At 36.5% G+C, this 22,861-nt stretch overlaps 1 protein-coding gene across 1 annotated transcript in view; it reads left to right on the forward strand.

Moving 5' to 3' along the window:
• The window catches only part of DDX60 (DEAD (Asp-Glu-Ala-Asp) box polypeptide 60), a 48,197-nt gene extending 27,179 nt beyond the window's left edge, over nt 1-21,018 (forward strand). Inside the window, exons 19-38 of the mRNA XM_014943233.1 lie at nt 24-119; nt 823-938; nt 1,435-1,580; nt 1,775-1,884; nt 1,992-2,096; nt 2,183-2,311; nt 3,127-3,254; nt 4,584-4,742; nt 6,008-6,152; nt 7,827-7,979; nt 8,575-8,679; nt 9,590-9,790; nt 10,772-10,876; nt 12,241-12,379; nt 13,055-13,176; nt 14,945-15,092; nt 17,113-17,255; nt 18,243-18,391; nt 20,287-20,349; nt 20,445-21,018. Of these exons, the coding sequence (XP_014798719.1) occupies nt 24-119; nt 823-938; nt 1,435-1,580; nt 1,775-1,884; nt 1,992-2,096; nt 2,183-2,311; nt 3,127-3,254; nt 4,584-4,742; nt 6,008-6,152; nt 7,827-7,979; nt 8,575-8,679; nt 9,590-9,790; nt 10,772-10,876; nt 12,241-12,379; nt 13,055-13,176; nt 14,945-15,092; nt 17,113-17,255; nt 18,243-18,391; nt 20,287-20,349; nt 20,445-20,547 (2,565 nt within the window). The 3' untranslated portion in view covers nt 20,548-21,018. The remainder of the gene's footprint in view (nt 1-23; nt 120-822; nt 939-1,434; nt 1,581-1,774; nt 1,885-1,991; nt 2,097-2,182; nt 2,312-3,126; nt 3,255-4,583; nt 4,743-6,007; nt 6,153-7,826; nt 7,980-8,574; nt 8,680-9,589; nt 9,791-10,771; nt 10,877-12,240; nt 12,380-13,054; nt 13,177-14,944; nt 15,093-17,112; nt 17,256-18,242; nt 18,392-20,286; nt 20,350-20,444) is intronic.
• Nucleotides 21,019-22,861: the final 1,843 nt, after the last annotated feature.

Below are 22,861 nucleotides of genomic sequence, written 5' to 3' on the forward strand. Positions count from 1 at the left end.
GCTTTACAAATGTTTCTTCTTAGATACTAGTGACCGTGCCTCAGTGTTTAGAAATCTTGATGCTGTCTCCTCGCTGCCAGAAATGGACCAGACGAATACAATATGTTATATTTGACGAGGTAGGTATCTATTAATGGTAACCAATTTAACAAATATATGGAAAATCTTGACCAAAAATGCCAGTGACTCAATTTTTTGTTACATGCATTATTGCTAGTAAAAAATCCCAACTTTCAGAAATATTATTTCAGACTTAACTTGCTTTTTCTTGTTTGTTGAGAGTGTGTATTTACTCCAGTGAAAGAACTTAAAACACTGTTAGTCCTCAAGAGGACATACAGTTCAGTCAAAACTACTGTGAGCTTCTTTATTTCTCTCAAGCCAGTTAATTGAGAAACTAAAAGTAACCACTGTTGTCTGAGTGGCACAAATAGAGCATTCCAGACTGGGATCATACACGTTTCACATGAATACGGTATTTGTCAGTCTTTCCAGGGAAAGTCAGTGATTAATCTTGCTGATTCCTTCTGTATTCTTTCTTGTATATTGAATTAATTGCTAATGGCACTAGTCAGTATCTATGATACAAACAGTGAATGTAGTATTGAAATTTAGACTAATTTTCTATCCAGCAAAGTCTGGAGAGGGATTTACTGGATATTTGGTTTGTATCTAGTTGTCATTTGCTACAACATAAGAATTACTTCAGTACTGATCTTGCCAAACTTTTAATTTTTTGCAAAGCACAAAAGAATTCCTGTTACGGATGTGCTTTGATAAGGAACATTTCTTTTACTTTAATCCTTTTCCCGAAAAATATAGGTCCATTGTCTTGGTGGTGAAATTGGAGCAGAGGTTTGGGAGCATCTCCTGGTAACAATTCGGTGTCCATTTTTGGCACTTTCTGCTACTGTCAGTAACCCAGAACACCTAACTGAGTACGTGTGGAATTTTCTTGCTCACAAGAGCATATTTAAACTGAATATGAGCTGTTTTAGACAGAGGGGTCAATTACTGTTGGGATGCAACTGATTTGGAGTTATATTGTTATATATATTATGCTACCCTTTCTCCCCCAATGACACAAAGCGATACTGTAGCTCTTAACTCTGTAACTACTATTCTTTTAGACCCTATAACTGAGCTGTGCACAGAAATTTAGGAAGCTTTTATATCTGTTTGAATTGCCAAGCCTGACAAGCACACTTGTCCATCATCAGTCAGAGAAGACACCTGCACTATTATTTATGTATATAATAGTGCTATTTTACATTTTTCATTTGCACTCTGGGATAAGCTGGGGAAAATTGCACTGAAGATGGTGAAAGGGGGACTGAAAATTCTAGAGAAATTGAGCAGATTGTAGTAATTCATCTATTATAGCTGTAATAATTTTCTTAAAATATTTTTACAACTTTTGTTCTTGCACTGTAGGTGGTTACAATCTGTGAAAAGGTATTGGGAGCGTGCTGATAATAGAATAGAAGGAAGCTCTTCAAACTCTGAAAAGAACTTTGCAAGAAAACGTAAAGTGAAATCTGCAGTAAAAGAACAAAAGAAATCCTATCGTGTTAGACTAGGTGTGTATGAGGATATTTTGTAACTAAGAAATACATTTCAGTGTTATTTCTGCTGACTTTTTTAAATGATAGTGTGTGAATTTAAGCGTGTTTTGTGTTAGTTTTCTTTTAAATAAAAACAAACCTTACAGAATTAAGTACTTGCTTTTTAAAACAACCAAGTGCATTGTGACAGCATTTTTTTCTCTTCACAGTCTTGTATGAAGAAAGATACAATGATTTGGAAAAGTATGTGTGCTCTCTAAAGGGCAGTGATTTTACCATTGAACATTGTCATCCGTGTGCTGCATTAACAGTCAATCACGTAAGCATAATACTGGTGTCAGTGTTGTTTGGCAACTGTTATGTTTAGGCAAGATGGATTCCATCAGAATGATTCTTTTATTTTTCTTTTGTGGAAACTCCTTGCAGATTGAGAGCTATGGTATTCCTTCAGATCTTTCTCTGTCTCCACGAGAGAGCATCCAGCTTTATGACATAATGGTAAAAGTCTGGCCAGAGTGGCCAAAGGCACAGGTATGTATACACAGATGTTGGCAAAATATATATAAAAAAATAGGTAACAAAGTATTGCAATGTTTTATATTCATGTTGTTTTCCAGGAGCTAGATCCTGAGGAGTTTGTGTCTTTCAAGAATAAAGTAGTAATAAAAAAGCCAGATGTGAGGAAATACGAACAGGAACTGAAGAAAGAACTAAGCAAATGGATTGAGCTTGGCCAAAGACGAAAGGTAACAGTTGTTACAGGGCCCTTTCTTAAGATTGTGTACAGGTTTAAAATATGAATAGTTATATTAATAATATAGTTATGGGAGTTTCTCCTCCCATAATTATTATTTATGAGGCTTAACTGCTGCTGTACTTGAAAGATAAGCACTAATATTTGTGGCATTTCCGTAAATGTTTTCAAGGTGATGTTTTCACAAGCTTCTCTTGGAATCAAACTTCTGATATTGCTCTGATATTTCAGTTCCTGATTCCTTTAGGTACCTCCTACAGTTAGTAAGAATATTGTACCATTGCTCTGCTTTTTTAGTCTACCTCATTATTGCTGCTCATTTGAAACCTTCTGTGTAACCATAGGCAGTATTTATGTTTCCATGTTAAAGATAAAAATTAAAGCAATGAGCAGAAAATTGAGTCCTTGATTGGAGGCGACCTATTCCTATGTCATAAAAAGGAATATGAGGAGGTAGTGAATCAAACAACAAGGGCAAAATAAAGAATATTTGGGGAAAAAAATATTTCTTGAAATATGACGACAGTTAAATGTGAAAATGTATCATAATCATTTATGTTAGTGATACTTTATTATTTGCACGGTGATGGTAGGCATGAATGCTACAACAATTTGCATTTTGAGTTCTTACCAAAGTCAGTTGATAACTTGCAGACCTTTCACTCTATGCAGCTACTGCAGTTCTGAGTGATTTAACAAATTTGAGCTGGTAGAAGGTGACACAGCAAAATTGAGTCTTTGTATTTGTTAGTGTCTGGCCAGAAGGTTCTGCCATTCACATCTCCACAATAATGCTACTTTGGTCAGGTGAGTTTGCTACTGGAGCACCTTAAGCCCGAACCTGTGGATTGCTCAGAAGACGAAAAGTGGAAGCATTTTGCAAGCTTTGTTGATAAATTACATGCGATGGATAAGTTGCCTGCCATATTTTTTATGTAAGTATTTATATTGCATGTATTATATGTGTATCACCTATATTCAGATTAAAGGCTTTTAGAAATAAGCATTGATATGGCTTGGCAAATGCCATTTATATGGTATTTATTACCTTTGCTATAAAACAAACCAAGTAAAGGCCTACAAGCTCTGTCAACCCACTAAAGGTTTAGCTGAAATAAAACTGGGCACATTTAACTACTGTGTGGAAAGGGTAGAATCCATGCATGATGTCTGAGAAAATGGCAAGAAACTGAATCACATTGAAATGAGGGTCAGATTCTCAGTTGCTTTCCCACAGCATAGTCAGCAAAACTAGTGGAAAGTGTACGCTCTTTATTTAGAGGTGCAAATGGTGTATGTAGGGGCAGATTTGCTGGGGAAAAAGGTGGAATAAGGTTCTATAAATGTGTGCATTTGTCACCTTGTGACAGTTTCACTGCATAGCCTCTGGCAGTCTCATCTTACATCCAATGACATGCATCAATCAACCTGTTTTGCATGTATGTGAGGTGTAATTACATAACATCAGACATGCATAACTTTGAGCCTTCTGACAATACCATTATTGTCAGGATATCGCTAGTATTAGTAAAGTAGCCATATACCTCAATGCTGGATTTTGATAATAAAAAGCAGCTTCTTCTCAGTAAAGATTTGTCTAGTGCATATTCTTACTGCAATAATGCATAGTAACAACCCTGAAAAAGTGGAAAGTTTTCTTATCTCAGTATGAAGCCTTGCCCTTCCTTACATTGGACACTTTGATAGTTTGGGGTAGAATGCTCCCTGCTGTTTTAATTCTCACATGCTTGATGCTGATAAAAAGGTGTTTCTGAAAGAACTCTTGAAAGGAAGAAGCAAAAAGTGAATATACATACTGATGGCGTATCTCAAATTACTCTAGTTGCTGGTAATTTATTTCTTTTTCCATTTTGCAGTGATGGTCTAGTTGTAAATTAATTTTATGGCTGATTTCAAGGTGAAACTGACAGTTTTCAAAAGGATTCTTAGAGATTTGTAACTCCCACAAATAAGGAATAATTTCAGGGATGGTGTGTACTGTAACATCATTTTGGGGTACTCAATAGGAACGCACAAATAAGGAATAATTTCAGGGCTGGTGTGTATTGTAACATCATTTTGGGGTACTCAATAGGAAGTTTCAAGGTGCTTCCCCTTAGGGGAGATGGATAAGTACCTTCCTCTTATCTACCCTGGAATGATGAGTACTTAGAAATTCTTGGTGACTTATGGGTCTGGTAAGAGACCAAGAGTAGAGCATGAATATCCTATATATATGTATAATATGTACTATTTACTTTAAGATTTAACTTGGATTCAGTGGAACGTGCAGCCGAGAATGTATTCAACTCTTTGGAGGAAAAACAAAAAAGTGAACAACACCCTGATACTGAGAAGGATGAAGAGCGTTTGAGGGAGGAACTAAAAAAAGTGAACAAACAGCTAACAAAATTGAACCCTCAGTAAGTATTATAACTATATATTATTAAAACACTTACATGTTCCGACCGAGCATAATTTTGTGACAACTTGTTTCTGGGCGATGCACCTTACAGCAGCACTTTCATCCAGCTGTGGTGTAGCAGTTCCTGCTCCTTTTTGTGCTCTAGCAACCCACACAGTGAGAGCAGCTATGTGGCAGATCACCACCAGCAGTACCTGCTGCATAGTCAAGCAGCAGGAAGATACCAGTGTTGCTGATGTTGTGTAAGGTGCTGGCATTACAACATAAGAATCAGAGAGAGACCAGACCTGATTATATGAGGGTGGTAATTTTGGACTAATTCACTACTGAGATATCAAGATATGCGAATAGCTCTTTCTCCAGACAGTAACTTTTGTCATGCATCTCTTAAAAATGGCGTGGCATCTGACCCTCATGCTGGATCAGCCACTGTAGGAGAATATGTTCATAGTTTAGCCTCACCATGGCTGGTTCCAGTAGTGGTTCTCTGAAGTATGGGTTCACCCGGCTTGTGAGATGTTCTTTGAATATTTGTCAGCCTTTTGCTTGGATTGTACTGTGTGTGCTTTCTCCTGAAGCTTGAATTTTCTTAATTTTGTGATAGGGTGTGAATTTTTATAAGGCATTTGGCAATTAAATGTGGCTACAGTTAGGATTGTCAGGAACATAAAGCATCATGGTTTTGCCCTCCTAATCATGGCAATTTACAATGCATTCTTTGGACATAATATCATGAAAGAATGAATTTAGCTAACTTTAATAGTAGTAAGTGAGAACTTGAAAACCCAGTAGGAATTTGGAGACATATTTAGACATTGTACTTTGAAAATCTGCCTCTAAATAGTTTTCCCTCTACTCTCTTCAAATCCTGTCCTAAATACTTACAGTCCCTATCATTATTGGCAGTAAATCCATCCCATTTCTCTTTCATGTTTAATTCTTCTACTGTGCAACCTTGTTAGCTTACTAATTTGCTAAATGAGGTACTTGCATTTGCTGTCTTCATCTTCTTTCAGTTTTGTATATCACCATAATTCCTTCTCTCTACTTCACCCAGAATTACTTGTTGTTTTGTACACAAGGTGTGGTAAATGAAAGCTGTTAGGATTATCAGTAAATTTACATTAACAGATCTACCTACATGTTTGAGCCTACAATTTAAAAGGGGATGAGTCTGTATTTTTCAGTACCCAAAGAATATTTTAAAATCAAGAAATGAATGTTAATTGCAGAAATAATATTTTAATTGTATATTGTATACAGGGATAACAAAAAGATGAGCCCCAGTAAAATGGACAAAGTGGTATATCTTTTGACTACAAAACAACAGTTAGAACACAGACTTGAAAAGCTAACTGGTATCCCTTCTACATATAGTTATGCTGATCCTAAAGCAGTGGATGGAGATGTAAGTAATTCACTGATGATTGTAACAGGGTTTTTGTTTTGTGTGTCTAAAATGCATGAATTTGTGCATAAATACAGAGAAAGCACAAAATGCATGATGCAGTTTTACTTAATAACAGTACAGATTGACTTCATGAAACATTCTGAAAATTTAAATTTAAATTTAGTTCCAGGTATCAGTCTTAGACAACTTTATTTTTAAGACGTATGGACAACTTTCATTCTGTGAAATAAAAAGATGTTGACTTGTTCTTGTGATAGGAGTCCTGGGACTTACACTACAACTAATTCATTTCCATGAACTATCAGCAATGCAGTTCTTTTACTTGTTAATTCAGATCTCAGATCCTATTTTTCTGATTGAGTCATCAGCATAGACTATATGGCACCTCTGTGTCCTTATCAAAACATTTATAAGACATTCATATCTTGTAAAAATACTAAATAAAGGTTCTCGCTCTAAGTTTAAAAGCTTTAAAAGTTTTAGTCCTCACAAAGCAAAATTTTCCATGCTCTTCAATGTCTTTATGCCCCCTGAGGAAAGAAAAGGTGAGAAAAGCACTGAAAATCTGCAGATGTCCATCAGAAATATTAATGTATGTATTTGTATAAAAATAATTAAGGAATAATTTAAGAAAGAGATGGATATGATGTAATTTCCAGCAGTAGTGAGTGACTGCGCCAGTCAGGATCCAGGAAATTCCCTCTGGTCTAAACTTCCTGAAACATGACTGTGGTTTATATAGCTGTCTCTTTGTGGCTGTTTTTTGGTTTTTTTTAATTAAAAAATTAATTGTGGTATATAGCGCTTAATTCAGAGAAAAAGTGTTCAAAATTTTGATGAAGCATCTTGATAATCCTTCCTGCTTTTTGTGATGTGTCTTGAAAGAGAAGAAAATTCTGTGTATTGTGACAAAATGTGAAAATTCTCATGATTCCTTATCCTGGGAACTTGGGATCCCAATAGCATATTTGGACTGACGTCAGCCAGCGCGGAAGGAATGTTGCTTCCCACAGTTGCACATAGATAAAGGCAGTAAAGAAGTTGCTTGGACACTGGAACAGATAACACTTAGCTATAGAGTGAAGTTCAGAAAATACTGAAAAAGCTCAATTCAGTGCTATTTCTGAGTTTGGAACAGATGACACTTAACTATAGAGTGAAGTTCAGAAAATACTGAAAAAGCTCAATTCAGTGCTATTTCTGAGTTTGAGAAAGGGAAGCTTCCAACTATGTAGTGAGATGAGATGGTGGTACTGAGCAGGGATGACAACCAAAAGCAAAAGAGTATAATCTTCACAAAGCTACTTAGGAATTTGTTCTGTGATACTGGCTCACAGTACTTGGTCATGAGGCCATGCTTTGAGTGGGAAAGTCATGAATAGGTAGGCTTGTCACGTCTGGTTGCATCTAACTGCATGGTATGACAGTCGGCATTTGTTGCAAAGGTGAAAAAACCTGGTAGTATATAGAAGTGTGCTGAAAAGCCTGGATCTGTTGTCATAATGAAGCTACTTATGGTACACATCCAATTATATACTTTGGGCTTCAGGTTCACTGATGATCATAAACAGCTATATTTGTCTGTAGTGCTTGGAATTTTGTCAGATAAGACTTTTTTTCAGTAACAACACCTGGTTGTGGTTAATACTTGACATTTCTTTCTATTTGTAGACTTTGAGGAAGATTTTTTGGCCACTTAAGTTTCACAGAAAAGGTTACCTGCAGCAAATGATGGCACTGAGGGGCATCGGGTATCATCATAGAGCTACGAGTGCCAAGGAAAGAGAAGCAGTGGAGATGCTTTTCAGGATGGGATATATCAAGGTTGGTTAATAAGAATCAGTTCTTCTTTTTTTTTTTTTTTTTTTTAATTACTCGATATATTTAAATAAAAAGTATAGTGTATCTTTCACCAGTGGTAAAATACGTTGCATTGACTTTGTCATGCTCATTTAAAAAATGTTGAATTACTTGATATATTTAAATAAAAAGTATAGTGTACCTTTCACCAGTGGTAAAATACGTTGCACTGACTTTGTCATGCTCATTTAAAAAATGTTGACATGAAGGTTTCCAAACAAATAAAATAAAGGAAGTGAACTGATAGCTGTAATACTTTACTTCTAAGAGTTTCTATCTGTCAGATTAGTTTATCGTAGAATTATAGAATCGTTTAGGTTGGAAAGACCTTTAAGATTGAGTCCGACCATAAACCTAACACTGCCAAGTTCATCACACTACACTGAAGAGTGAAATTGTTGCTTGTTCATAGCTCTGTTAAAGTCACCAGATTAAAGTTTAGCTGTATGAAAAATTATAGTAACGTTCCTGTTGATTTATGTTGGGTATTACAGGTGGTTTTTTTTTAAACTGTATGTTGACATTTCTAATAGATATATTAATGTTTCTTGTTTTGTAGGTAGTCACAGCTACTTCAACACTTGCTCTAGGAATCAACATGCCATGCAAATCTGTTGTCTTTGCTGAAGATTCTGTCTATTTAGATGCCCTAAATTACAGACAGGTATGGAAACAGAACACTAATTTCTTATTAGAAGAACAGTGCACATGTAGCTGTCATCATACACAAAATCAGAAAAGTGTCTTTTCTTTGACATATACTTCTGGGTATGTTCTGAGTTTTAGTTGTTCATTTTAGTGACTAATAATTTTAGCTAAGGTGATTTTTACTAATGTTTCATAACTGCGAGCCCACAAATAATGTATGTAGTCAAAAGACCTTTTACAATTGCTCAGTATATTAAAGACCATATAGGCCAGATCCAGTTGATGGTATTATCTGGCAGGTAGCTCTCAAGTGTTAGAGTGTGAGTGGATCTGTGCAGTAGCCAGACCTATGGGCATCCCCCTTCTGCTGCACATAAATGATATGACTCCAGCTTTGTCACATCATCTGGAACAAGGGCTAGGTCCTTGCAATGGCCCTGACCAAGAAGAGGTGACCCGAACAAGGGAATATACCTTTAGGCAGCTTCTCCCTACTCTTTATTCATATTCCCTGCTCTTTATTCATACTGAGGTTACCTCTGCCCCAAATCCACCTAGAAATAGTTCAGAGCTAAAAGTGAATTGAAAACAAAGCTGGTGTATGGGTATAAATTAAGTTAAAACTTACCTTGAAAACATATAAGTGTCAAAAAACATGTGAGAGAATGTAAGTATTCTGGCCAGTGTTTAGTTCTTCTGTCATATCTGGAAGTTCGTATTTTAAAATGTAAATAAACCCACCCCATTTGCAAACCAGCTATATTTGACGTACAACATATTTTGCACGCACGATTTTAGTAAATCTGCATAAATGCTTTATTGAGACTGTATAGATGGTAGTATTATATACAACTTCAGTATATTTTACTCAAAAATTAATAATTTTATTATTTTAATAACATAATTATTAAATATTTTATTCTTAGATGTCAGGACGAGCTGGAAGACGAGGACAAGATATGATTGGAAATGTCTTCTTCTATGACATCCCACTGCCCAAAGTTGAAAGACTTCTCAAATCCAACGTACCACAGCTGAAAGGCCAGTTTCCTCTGACTGTTACCTTAATACTGAGACTCATGCTGTTGGCTGCGAAGGGCGATGACAAAGAAGATGCCAGAGCAAAGGTTTAATATGTTTTTCTTAGTAGCACTTTAATTAAATTATAATGTCTCCTTAACATGAGCAGAAACTTATGCACTTCAAAAGTAAGCAGTTTGCCTCCAAATGAAATTGCAGACTGCTTCTAGTACGTCTGCCATCTTCTCCGCAGTATTATACTGTTCCATTTTCATGCATTTATTCTATGGAATATTTCCATTAACTTGGACAATCAGAAAGGCTTCCAATATTTAAATTTCAGCTTTATTTGAGGATAAGATGTGAACATACATTTCCATAGGGAAGAGAGAAGCTATGAAATGCTATCTCAAATAAAACAATGAGAAAATTCTATTACTCATCTGTTTAAATACTCATATTAACCCTCTGGAATCAAAGAATTATTATTATTGCCATTTAGTGCAGTGATTTAAGTAAACAACCCATGACTATGATTATAAATTAGTCAGAGATCTCCTCTTGTAATTATTGAGGAACTCTTACCTCCAATGATCTGTTTTTCACATCCACTCCAGCATATAGACGTTTATTTTCAAGGACTCACTGAATGAACTCAGACATGTTGTCTTAATGTAACAAAATAAATTAGTACTCTGTGTTAAACACTAAAACATTAAAATGGTGTTAAAGTTTAAGGAATAATTTCAAAACTTTCTGGTTTTAGTTTAATGATATTTAAATCCTTGTCTTGTAGATCTCTATATGAATTTCATGTAATTAAGTTTGCAAACCTCAGCATAAATTGAGAAAATGCACTCACATCTGGCAGACAGAGGATGGACTTTTTCATAAGGATTTCCAGGAGTCAGGCATTCAATTTAAATAAAAATACAGCGTAATACCCACCCGGCATTTTTTACCCTGAAAACCAATTGATAAAGCATAAAAGCTGGGTATTGAATTTCTTTGCTTGTTACAATATCAACATTCCCTTGGATTTCTAATTTTGTCTTTTTTTTTTTTTTTTAACCTGTTTGTTTGACCAGGCATTGTCAGTGTTGAAGCACTCACTGATGTCATTCAGAAAAGAAAGATATGCTGAAATATTAAAAATTTATTTTATATTTTCCTTGCAATTTCTTGTCAAAGAGGTAGGTTTTAACTTGTTCTCATAAGGGGTAGTTCTTAAATCTACAGATTCTCATTTGTTTGTGTTAGTATGCTTGCATTTAAAGAACCACATATTTTTTATTCCATAGCAACAAGTTATCTCTTTCTGCTAGAAAGAAATTTAAGGAAACCAATAAAATTAGGGTGCTTTAAGTTTGTGGTTAATTCTGAGCTACTTATGTTAAGGAGTAAATTCAATGGGGAAAGTCTTATGGGATGGTTTATATGATTACAAATTAATTATCAAAGTAAGAGTTGTGCATCTATGTTGTATGTGAAGATGCATGCATGTGAAATGAGAGGGGTTTAAAAGATACTAAGGATGACATGATTTCCAAAATCCTGGGAGGAATTATATTTCTAACAAAAAGTTAGGAAGTATATCTGACTGAAAATTAGTGGTGTACATATCCGTAGGAGTAGTTGATATGTACCATTTTGGAAAGTTTTTATACATTACTCCATTTTGGTTTACAGCCCAGAACTACAGACAGTAAGAGGCACCAATAATCTGTGCCCAGATTTCCCAGTCCTGCTGCCAGTAGGAGCCCTAACCAACACTTCTGCCTCCTCAGCTGGGTGTCCCTTGTTTGTGAGACCAGGAGACTGTGATTCCCATTGAAGAGAAGAATCCAGTCAATGTACAAGAGAGATCAGTAATATTTCCACAAAGTTACAATTAGTGTAAGAACTGGAGAAAAACTGGCCCACATACCTAGCAGCCTGTCTCCAATAATTTTCCCAGGGAACTGTATTAAAATAAGAAGAAAAATAATGAAGGGCAACTGTATAATGATGATTCTCTGGGTACTCCCTACTTTCTTACAGGGCATGATGCAGAGTGATCTCTGAGAGGAGAGGTGTCCTTGCACTTGTGGCCTTTTATGGAATTTTATTCCATGAGTTTCACTTGGTTTTTGAAACTATATAAGCTTCTAGCACCCAAGCATCTTGCAGCAACATATTTGACAGATCACTGCTTTCTGTGCTTTTTATCCCATCGTGGGTTAATAGTTTTTTTTTTTAGTGGAAGTTGCATCAAATCTTACTTTGCTGACTGTATGCAATTTTCATTTGCCACATGATCAAAATTGGCAGTAAAACTATGAAGTCAAGATCTGTGCTTTGCACAGGGAGATGAAGACCTCATGGAAATACTCAAATAGTTGATTACTTGTTTTTCAGTAAGGACAATTTTTTGCCTTTTAGTGGAAACTGAATGGTCTCAATAGGTACCTATGCATTAGGTTGAATGACTGTTGTTCTAAATGCAACCATTTTATATTTCTGTCGTATCCAAGTTCATCTTTCACAATGAAGCTTGTTTTGCTTTTACATTAAATAGGGCTACTTGGATCAAGAGGGTAACCCCATAGGATTTGCAGGACTTGTGACACACTTGTACTATCATGAACCTTCAAATTTTGTTTTAGTGAGCTTTCTTGTGAAAGGTTTATTCCACAAATTGTGCCAGCCAATTGAAGGTAAATAATACTCTATGCATCTTAATTGCAGTCTCTGGCAGGCTCTGTAAGCCTAACAGTTCTGAAATTTTCTGGGTACCTTCTCTCTGCTGTCACCTTCTGCTGCCTACTCTTCATCCTCAGGTCCTTGGCCTCTGCTTCTACGCAGTCTCTACATGCTTGTATTTCTGTCTGAGAAAGCTGAGGCACACATATGGCAATGCTGGTGTCAAGAACCTGAATTTACTGTTTGTGAAACGTTCTGGTGAGGTAGAGAAGAATACTATACATAGAAAAATCAATAATTCTGACTCCTGAACAAGAGTTGAATGCCATGTAACAAATGAGGTGGATGACTGCTCTGAAAATCAACAATTTTAAAAAATGAAGTACTACTAATGTCTCATTATGAGTAATACATGAGTATTACTCATTTACATGAGTAAAATCCATTCTGAGATATACTGCAGTATGTGAATATTTAAGAATATGGTGTTAATTTGTATGTATTAGTTTCTTAGTTTATCTACCAGAATTTTTTGTACTTAAGGAGTTGATCTTTACCCAACAAAGCTGTGCATAACCTCTGTCATGACATGAAACTCCTAAATAGGACTTGTTTATTTTAAGCATAAAATTACTTTTTTTTTAAATATACTTTCATATTTAACCCAAGTACTTTCTGTTTTGACACAGGCACAACTGAATTTTCAGAAGATGTTCTGGAAAAGCTAGTCCTCATTCTAGCAAACCTATTTGGGAGAAAACATCTTCCAGCCTGCTCAATGAACTATAAAAAAAAATTTTGCCAGTCAAAGGTAGAGAAAGCATTGGTCTTTACTGTAACTTCTGTTGTGTACCACTTCAGTGAACTCGTTTCCTTTTGTCAGTAAGACTAGTATCATTATGGATGTAGGGTAGTCTGGGGCACCAGACTCCTTTACCTCCCCCCCACCCCAAGCTGTGCAGAGCTGCTGTGAATTGAGTTGTTGCGATGGAATTTTTAACAGCTTGCTCTGCTGCTCCTTCCTCCTTACACATCTCACCCTGCTCCAGGGTGGGACCTCTCCCTGGGTTGCAGTCCTTCAGGATAAACCTGCTCCAGTGTGGGCTCTCTAAGGGCTGTAGTTCTTTCAGGAGACACACAGTTCCTCTGGTATGGGGTCCTCCACGGGCTGCAGTGTGGGTATCAGCTCCTGCACAATGGCCCCACTGAGAGGGAAGTCTCTGCTCCACTGTGGTCTCTGCTACAAACTGCAGGGGAATCTCCACCATCTGGAGCACCTCCTCTCCCTCCTTCTCTGATGTTGGTGTTAGCACTGCAGCTTCTAACTCTGCCTGTGTGAGGTTTCTGCCCTTTCTTAAGTAAGTTTTCACAGAGGTGCTGCACCTGATGGGCTCAGCTCTGTCCTGCGGTGGGGCCATGGGAGCTGGCTGTGTCTGTCACGCAGCAGCCCTTACATTCTCACAGCAGACAGTCCTGAACCATGTACACCCCCTCTCCCTCCCAACACCTTGCCACCTACATGCAATACACGTAGCTACAATAATGAAAAAAGTACCTGCAGGATTAAAATAAAGAAGCCCTGATTTAACCACAGAAGCAGCATTTGAATGTCAGGTTAAATGAAAAGTATCCGATTATTCAAGTATGTTTTAGTGACGGCAGTAATTATACAGTTACTGTCATGATATTGCAAAATGTAAAAGAGACAGTGTTCCTCTGTACAACACAACTCAAGTATCTCTTCCCCAAACAGCAATTCGCTTTCTTCTCCTCCCTTTGCTAGAATTTTGTCTCCATCTAAGGATCTGTAGCTTTTTGTCACACATACCTAGAGGGACGCTCTGTGGTACATGACGCTATAGACATAGGGCTGTTACCAAAAATAGGACCATATTAGCAGGATGAGCATTAACATTAGTTATGCATGAAGTGAACATACCATGGGTACAGGCAGAAAGTGAAACACTTGTAATATGCTCCTATTGGCTCTTCTATGCAAAGCCTTAAAAGTTTGGAGGACACAGCTACGGCTGGAACAACAGAGGAAACTTATAAGCAGAAGATGCTTATGCGTCCAGTTTCCAGCAAGCATTCCAAGAGGAAAAGTGTTATTTATATCTGAAAATTAGCTGGTCATGTAGGAGGGATTATTGTCATTCTGTTGGAGGGACTGACAACAGGAGGGACTGTTGTCATTCATGGCAGCAAAGCATCAGTCTGTTGTGTTGGTAAGGAACCTGCTGAACACCAAGATCTGGGAAAGGTGGCCCTTTATAGGAAGCTGAAACATCTTAAGTAAAGCTGTTGGCCAAGCATTCTGGGACTAAGAATCTATTAATTTTATACTTACTGTTTATCTTCTATACCTTTTTTTGCATTAAATTCATGTTCATCTTTAAGATCCATTAATTCTAGATGGTCAGGCAGCCTGAGAAGTTGGGTAGAGTTTGGAGCTGTACCCTTTCCTTCTTTCTACTAATATGCTATATATGTACTAATTTTTTATCTATATGCCAATGTAGAACTGACACTTTTGGAGAAATTACCTGAATTAAGCAATGAACTGCATGTTATTTCAGGTCTTTCTAGAAGATCTGCCAAAAGACTTTGCAGATGCTGTAAGGGAATACAACACCAAAGTACAGGAGAATTTTGCTCATTTTCTTCTGACAGCTGCCAAGCTGGCGGATATGGAACAAGAATACAGACTTCCACTGTCAAAGACAGGTAGGAAGTGAAAAATTAATGCCTATTCGTAATTTGTGAAATTGATTTTATTAGGAAAGTTAGGTTAATTCTTATTTCGAAAAGAAAAATGGTGACTTTAGACATGCTAATAGAGAGGAACAATTTCTATCTCACTTTTGGATTACAACCATTAGAGATTGTATTGTGTATGCTAGAAGCTTTGTACAGGAAAAGGATCATTTTAGTTGCTATTCTTTTATTGTTTTGTAGAGGAAATAAAAATGAAAGGGACTTTTTTATAACAGGAAAAATCTATTAAGTGTAATTATTGAATTAGAGCCTTTTTGTCTAATCATCAATGCATTTGCACATCCTCAAATACTCAAATTGCCATCAAAGTCATACAAAGGTTAGATTTTCAACATCTGAACAGCCTTAAAATTGAACTAACAGTCAAAGAAAAATTTTGCACCATTTTTTAAATCAACTAAGTTACTTATGCCAATAAATGAGGTCCAATAACCAATATCTTATCACCTGCTTTGAGTTTCAAGTCTGGGGATACCTGGATCATAAAGTTTTGTATAAAGTAGATGTCAACTTAATACAAAGGCGAGTCACTGAGGGAGATAAACAGATAAGGTGAATGCAAAACAAGACTGAGTACTATGTATGATTTGAGATGGTGAAGAGCAGTTTTCCATTTCCAGTACAGAGCACTGGAAAGTGCTGCATAATGATATAACAATATCAACACTATAGTGAAATTCTATTTTTTCATGTTTAATTTAAGATTGCTTATTTTAAAAATGGAGGGACCTCACACCTTGATATGTTACCTGAAAAATGTAGGAAATTAAGAGCTGTAAATCCCAAAATGATGGAATTCCAACGTAGGAGAGCAAAGTACAGGCTGCCTTGCATTTTCAGGATATATATTCCTTTATATGTATTAGTGTTACTCATGCTGTTTTCACCGAGGATATGAGCTGTGGAAATTGAATTTCCTATTGTACTTGAATGGTAAATTTTCTTGGTTAAATAGAAGATGTAATATAGTTGCATTCATCCCATTTTGCTGAAGCTGTTTCACTTTGAAAGAAACACTTTTCCTTAAATATACAGAAACAGAAATACAAGATTAAACCATGTCCAGTTCAAGAGGTGGTAGAGACTTTTGTACTTACCGTAACTTGGGCCATGCTGCATAAAAAATAACGTTAAACTCCTCAGATTTTTTTGTGAATGCCATAAACAGTGTAACTCCAGCATACTTACCATAAGACAAAGCAGAAAAGGTTGCAGCGTAAGAATTGAAAGTATCATTGACAACTTCGAAAGAAAGAGTAAGGTTCTATTTAGAAAAGGAAAGTCAAAAGTACAAGTATTTTTAGAAATAGCTAGACAGGTCCTCTACAGACAGTGATTGAAGTTACAGGCAGACCGTAAGCCAACTGGAATGCCCTGCTGCTGTCAAACCAGAAATTCATACTGGGTTGCATAAAGCAGAGCGCTTGTATGCAACAACCTTCACATACGTAACCCCTAACAGGGTCCCACTTAGAATATTAATTCTTTAGAGCTGAAGACTTCAAGAGAGATGTTGGCTGGGAGTCCAGAGAAGAACAATAAAGATTATTAGGTGTTTAGCTATTAAGACCTGTGAGTACAGGTTGAATAAACCTGTTTTTCTTCAACGCAGGACAGAATAAAAGATGGAGGTAAAATAAGCCTTCTAACTGTAACACTCCCTTTGGTTTTGGCCCAGCTTCATGCTGTTGGCAATTTTGGCTACAGCTGAGTCAAGGAGAAATGTTTAAGTTGCAAAGGGAGGGTTGAGATGTAATTATTCTCACCACTAGAAAGCTTATTCTTATATACTATAATTGCATAGAGTTTCTTATGAACAAAAGAAACAAGCGTGTACCAAGGATTTACGTTTAGAGGACTGTTTCCTATCATTACCTACTGAACTGAAAATTCCTTGCTTTTGAAATGGATTGCTGAGAGGGAGCTTGTGTCTGTATCACTTATATTGTGTTTGAAACTTCTTGCCTAGATTTTACATCTAAGAATTGGGATGGCTCTGAACTAGCGTCTTATTTGATGGACAACACCAAAAGCATATCTGCCATCTCACCTTTCGCATGTTTAACTGGAGTGGTTGACAACCATCTATTTCATGGGGAGATCATTAATAAAGTAAGTTGGTCTTTTATGGGAGGCAGAATTTTATTGCAGTTCAATAAAATTAATCTTATTAATCTCCTCTTGCTTCTCTCCATGGCAGCTGTGCTCAAGTCTCACTGTTTTGGAGACACAATTCGAAAGGTCTCAGGAAAAAAAAAAAAACGGTACCGAGTAGTATCACATTATCACAGTGCAAGAACCACAGAATGGAGGAACCACTCAATGTAGGGAACACCACAGAATGTAGGAAAACAAAAATCTGTAAAATAGTTTGCTTTCTTGCAAGGCCTCTGTTCCTCCTGACTCTAAGACACGTAAATTACTCTAAAATTTCGGATTCAAACCATACCCCTAGTTTGTTTTCTCCACCTCAGGAGTTATGTTATTTAAAAAATAAAACAATCACACAGTGGCCTCAGGGATCCTAGCAAAAGGACACATTATTGCATTGATCACTTCCTTCTCAACTAGGGTTTTAGTGATCATATTAGGTAGCATATGAATTAGCTTAATTGTAATACACATCGCCGTGTTTACTGAGAGCTTGCATTTTCCTACAGTCTTCTACACGTGCTTTGTAGGAATGTTTGGGATTTATCACGACTCACAATTCTGTAGTAGGAAAAAACTGAATTCCTGCAACCAGGGATTTGAAATTCACTCTCACCCTTAAAACGTTCCGTGCTCAAGGTTGATTAATACATTCAAATTATCAGTGGGAGAGTCTGAATACACTATCTGTGCATATGAAAAGACCCTCATCTACTCCAACTTTAAACTACTCTGAAGGCCCCAGAGCTGGCACTAGCAGCGTAAGTCAGCTCACTACCAAACTCTCTCTGGTGTCTACAGCCTACACGTGCAGCTTTTTGGAGTGGTCCAGGATTAGAAGTGTGGAATTTTCCAGGTGTGGGTCTAAGGGTGTAGGTTTGAAAAAACCAGGCATATAAACAAAACCACAATAGCTATTCAGCAGGTAATTCCTTTTCGTTTTTTTAGGCTGTCTTACGTTCCCTTGGAATTAATGTCAAAAACTGCCCCTTGCTTTATTTGAACAAGTACGATAACCAAGGAAGGAGGCGGCCACTCAACGCGTATGCGCTGGACTTCTATAAGCACGGTTCCTTGCTTGCATTGACTGATAACTGGTGTGTACTACCATTTGAAACATGCAAAACTGTTTACAATATGGTACTCAAGGACATATTTTTGCTTTTAAAGCCTTCTCCCTCCAGAACTTAGGGGTGGAATAGCTGCTTAACGTGATTAGATTAATTGAATGTTTTAATGAGAATCAAACACATATGATATTAAAGTATTTGCTGGGTATTCAAAACAGTACCTTATATGGGAAGTCTTGTCTTAGTGACACAATATTTTTTGGCCAAACAGTGGCATGATCTCCAACTACCTCTTGTTGCTTGCTGCATCCAATACAAATTCTTTTCTGCTACAGGAAGACTATCATCATAGAAAACAGACTTTTACAGTAGCAAAGCAAAATTCGCCAGTAATTCAGTATTTGTAGCGGCACTGCTTCAACGCTTCCCCCTTTCCTAATCTTTTCTAAGCATTTAGCAACTTGTCCTGATAATTCAATCATACTGCGTTCTCTCTTTAAAGGGAAAAAACAAAACAGCCAGCCACCAAAACCTCTGTGCCCAAGCTGGTTGCCTACTGCCATATCTCATCCTATTTTCATGTTTAAATCTCTGGTACATGCAGTTCTCCTTTCTTCTTTCCTCCTGGGTCACTTACGCCCTTGCTTTTCTAAAACTGGAGTTCCAATCTTTTCTTTTATACTCTTGTGCCCCTTACTTGTAGCACTGATCACGTATCCCTCCTTTAATCTGTTTCTATCATTTGACCAAGCTTTTGACATCTGCTTGCTACCATGTTACCATCTTCTAGACCACTACATTGGGCTTCCTCATTTAAGAACTTTCTGGATTTTTTTTTTCTCACTGTGGAAAAGCCTCAATCAAATAATAATAAAAAAACCTCACAAACAAAAACCACAACCCCACACTTCTAAAGAGCCTGTCAAGCTCTTACACTTGATAGAGCTCCAAATAAATAATCTTTGAGACATTTTCACTTTCTGAATTAAGTGATTTATAAACTGCATCAGTCTTCTGTTCCTTCTTCTCAGAAGCTAAATACGAGATTTTCTTTCTTTTGCTCTTACCTTTTACAGCCCTGTTGTCCTCGTCAATCTTTTAGAGATGTGCCCGCTAAATCTAATGTCTTGTTATTTTCATCATTATCACTTTTGCCTTTGAATCTCACTGGCCTTCTGTGACCTTGTTCATTAAATCAACCTCTTTATAAAACTTCTGGCTTGCAGTTCTTAATGAGGGCATTCACTTCTGTTTTATTCCCAACGTCAGCTCAAAAAAGCTCAACCACAAGCTCCCTCTCCCAACTACTCTATCAAGTATCTTTATTTTGCCTTCGTGCTCATAGCCAGTAACTTATTTTCAAATAAGAAAATACCACCTCACTCTGCTCCCTGAGGGTGCTTTTGGTTGCATATAATATTATCTGCTGTTTTTGTAAGCTCTCCAAAGATTCTAATAAGAACAGTTAACTTACTAAGTTGCTTTTCAGTAATCAGTCCACCTTTTTGCAAAATACAGGGTCTTCATCATCTGCAGAAAGCTTACACTGTCTCCTCAATTTAGCCAGCAGTTTCATTTGGTATAGAGTGTTCCAGTTTAGCTTGTGACAGGTTAGTTATTCAAACAGTTGAAACCATGTTCCAAAAAGAATATTAATAAATTATCTTATCTTTGCAAATTTTATTCTTGAGTCTTTTATATGTTTAGTATAACTATAGAAACGTGCATCTACAGCATTATTGTTTTAAGCTTACAGATATTGTGCAGTAAACCTAATGGACTAGTACGTCTGTGTTTGAGGCCATGGAAGATGCTCTCTGTGTCCTTACCCAACCTAAATGGCAGGGTTTATTAAAGGTGAAACAGTGTGTTATAGCACATATCAATTTGAATATATATATATATTTTTTTTCTTTCTTTAGGTTAAATGAAGGAGATGCTTACTATGCACTCAAGGATTTTTCACTCCTCATTAAGTCTATTAGGTATGATAAACTTGTGCTTTTAAATATACAATATATATTTCACCTTGAAAGCAAATTCAAGTGAAATAATGCCTATTCTTTTTTTCTATTAACAGAACATCACTGAGTGAACTGTGTGATGATCCAAATGACAACGTTCTACTGGCATTTCAACAACTGGATGCAAGCTATGAAGAGAAACTGAAATCTATTACCTGAAGGGGGAAAAAAAAAAAGCAGCAGTACATAATACTCTCACCACACAGATCAGCTGCCTTTTAAGTTAGGAAATGACTACATCTGAGTGATCAAATATGTTTCATAATAAAGCATTAGTAATATCCAATATTAGTAATACAAAGCTTACTTTAGAAAATTAATCTTTACACATTGACATTTTAGCAGCTCTAATATCAGCTAAATAATTGTTTCCAATAGATTACAAACTAGGTAAATGCACTTATCTTGCAGTTGCACTTTTTTTTTTAGGCAGTGCTATGTGTGTTAAGAGCTCTCAGAAATACACTGAGCAAACGTCATAGTTCTGACAGCTGGTGAGAGTAGCCTGGCAGTAGGACAGCACTGAGAAGGGCATTCAGCAATTACTTTGGCAATTATAATTATATTATAATATATATATAAAAATATATATTATAATTATTTTCCAAGGTTTGTAGTAAATTATGTAGTAGGACCTTAATGAACTGTTATAAAAATCTTTTACACCGGTTTGCAATTTTAGCCTACAAAATTTTAAGTATGAAGAGGGTTTTGTATCAGTACAATGAAGTTTAATTAATAAAATGATCCAACCATATGGAGAATTGCTTCATTTTTCACCTCTTGCATCTTTAAGAGTCAAAGATCCAAGACATCTCTAGCATACTGGTCAAAAATACCTTGCGAGACAAGTTACTGAGTTTGGTAAAACACATTTCCTAACTATTTTCTTGGTTTTTTGCTGGAAGGAGCTTTCAGCAGTATTTTCAACCTGTTCCTGAAAATTCTTCAAGTTTAATGCTACACTTTAGTGCATTTGTAGCCTGAAAAAACATACACTGATGTTTAGGCAAGAAAATCAGGCTTTGACAATTTTTGCTACACACAATTTTATAACAATGACAAAGATAGCGATGGAAATTCTCTACTGATAAGCTAGATGTGCATTAAGGACTATTCAGAATCCCACTTCTTTGGATTAGCTCTCATGTTCATCAAACAATCACTGATAAAGTCTTTGGCTTGAAATCTCCTCAGGCAGCATTAAACCACGTGCAACAGGCTGCTAAGAGATACTCGGGGCGGGGGGAACCCTGACGCAGTCACGTAGTGCTGCTGAGCTGCCATCAGCTGGCTTAAACTCTTCTCTCCTTCCAGTTTTTTAATGTATGAAACAACATTATGATAGAAATGGAACATAGTGGTAGAAAAGAGTGCTTTAGCTCTGCTTGGACTGCGAAATTTACTCAAATTACTCTTTCCTGTCTGCAAGTCATGCCATATGTAGATAAATCCTGCACAACTGTTCCTCAGCTGGGTATAAGTGACCTTATTTAGAACCTTTCCACATTCATGTTTCCTGATACAAATGAGTAATCTTTTTAGCTAAGACACAATTAATTGACCAAGGAATAACATCAGAAATCGACCCTCTTGAGTTCTCAGTTACTTGATGGGTAAGCATGAAATCCTGGGTGAAAAAACAAACTTATTAGGTCTCTCACAGGCTACTAATTTCATATGCTGAAGACTGTAATGTCTCTTTAAAGCATCAGTAACAGCAGTCAGCAGTCAACTTTTCACTTTTAATACTGTATCTGAAAAGCAGCTCACTTCTGGTACGGCTTTTAGTAAGGAGTCAGTAGTGAAAGATGACCACGTGATTAAGTCAAAATGACCAAGGAATCAATGCGAGAAAGCATCAGAAAAATCAGTAATTCTGCTGATTTAATATCTGGGTGGACCTAATTTTACGGTGACCTATTGTAAATAAAACAACCTGCTTAACATTTGTCTCCTTGTAAAACCTGAACGCTGAGCTATAATGCACCTAAACAACAGCTTGCCATGCTTGAAAAGCAGTCCTAGGATTGTACTGAACCCATATGCCAACAATTTCTGCTTTTAAAAATAGTGTATCATAGTCTATTTGCTTTATGATTTTACAATGGTGTCTCTTCCCTAAAAAGACAAAGTATCCGCTTTAAAGTTTAACTCTACCAAACTCTTATGAAACACTGCAATAGAAATGAACAGAAGATAGGTTGAAAATGAGGAATTTGAAGAAATTCAGTGGGGTTTCTGAATAACCCAAGCTCATTAGGATTTTTTTTTCTTTTTCAGTCACTGTAGCAGAAAACAAGTATTTTCGACAACCTTCTGGCAACAAGTTTTATAGTACCTTATCTGTCTCTCTAGAATTGTCCCATTTCTCTTGTTTTCATTATAGAGAGATCAGCCTCCATCCATGGCACTTTCTGCCATAATCATGATGCCCAGCCTTTGTCTTACAGTAATTTAACTTAATACCTTT

This window comes from Calidris pugnax, unplaced genomic scaffold (assembly GCF_001431845.1).
Source record: "Calidris pugnax isolate Ruff unplaced genomic scaffold, ASM143184v1 scaffold15, whole genome shotgun sequence".
NCBI lineage: Eukaryota > Metazoa > Chordata > Aves > Charadriiformes > Scolopacidae > Calidris > Calidris pugnax.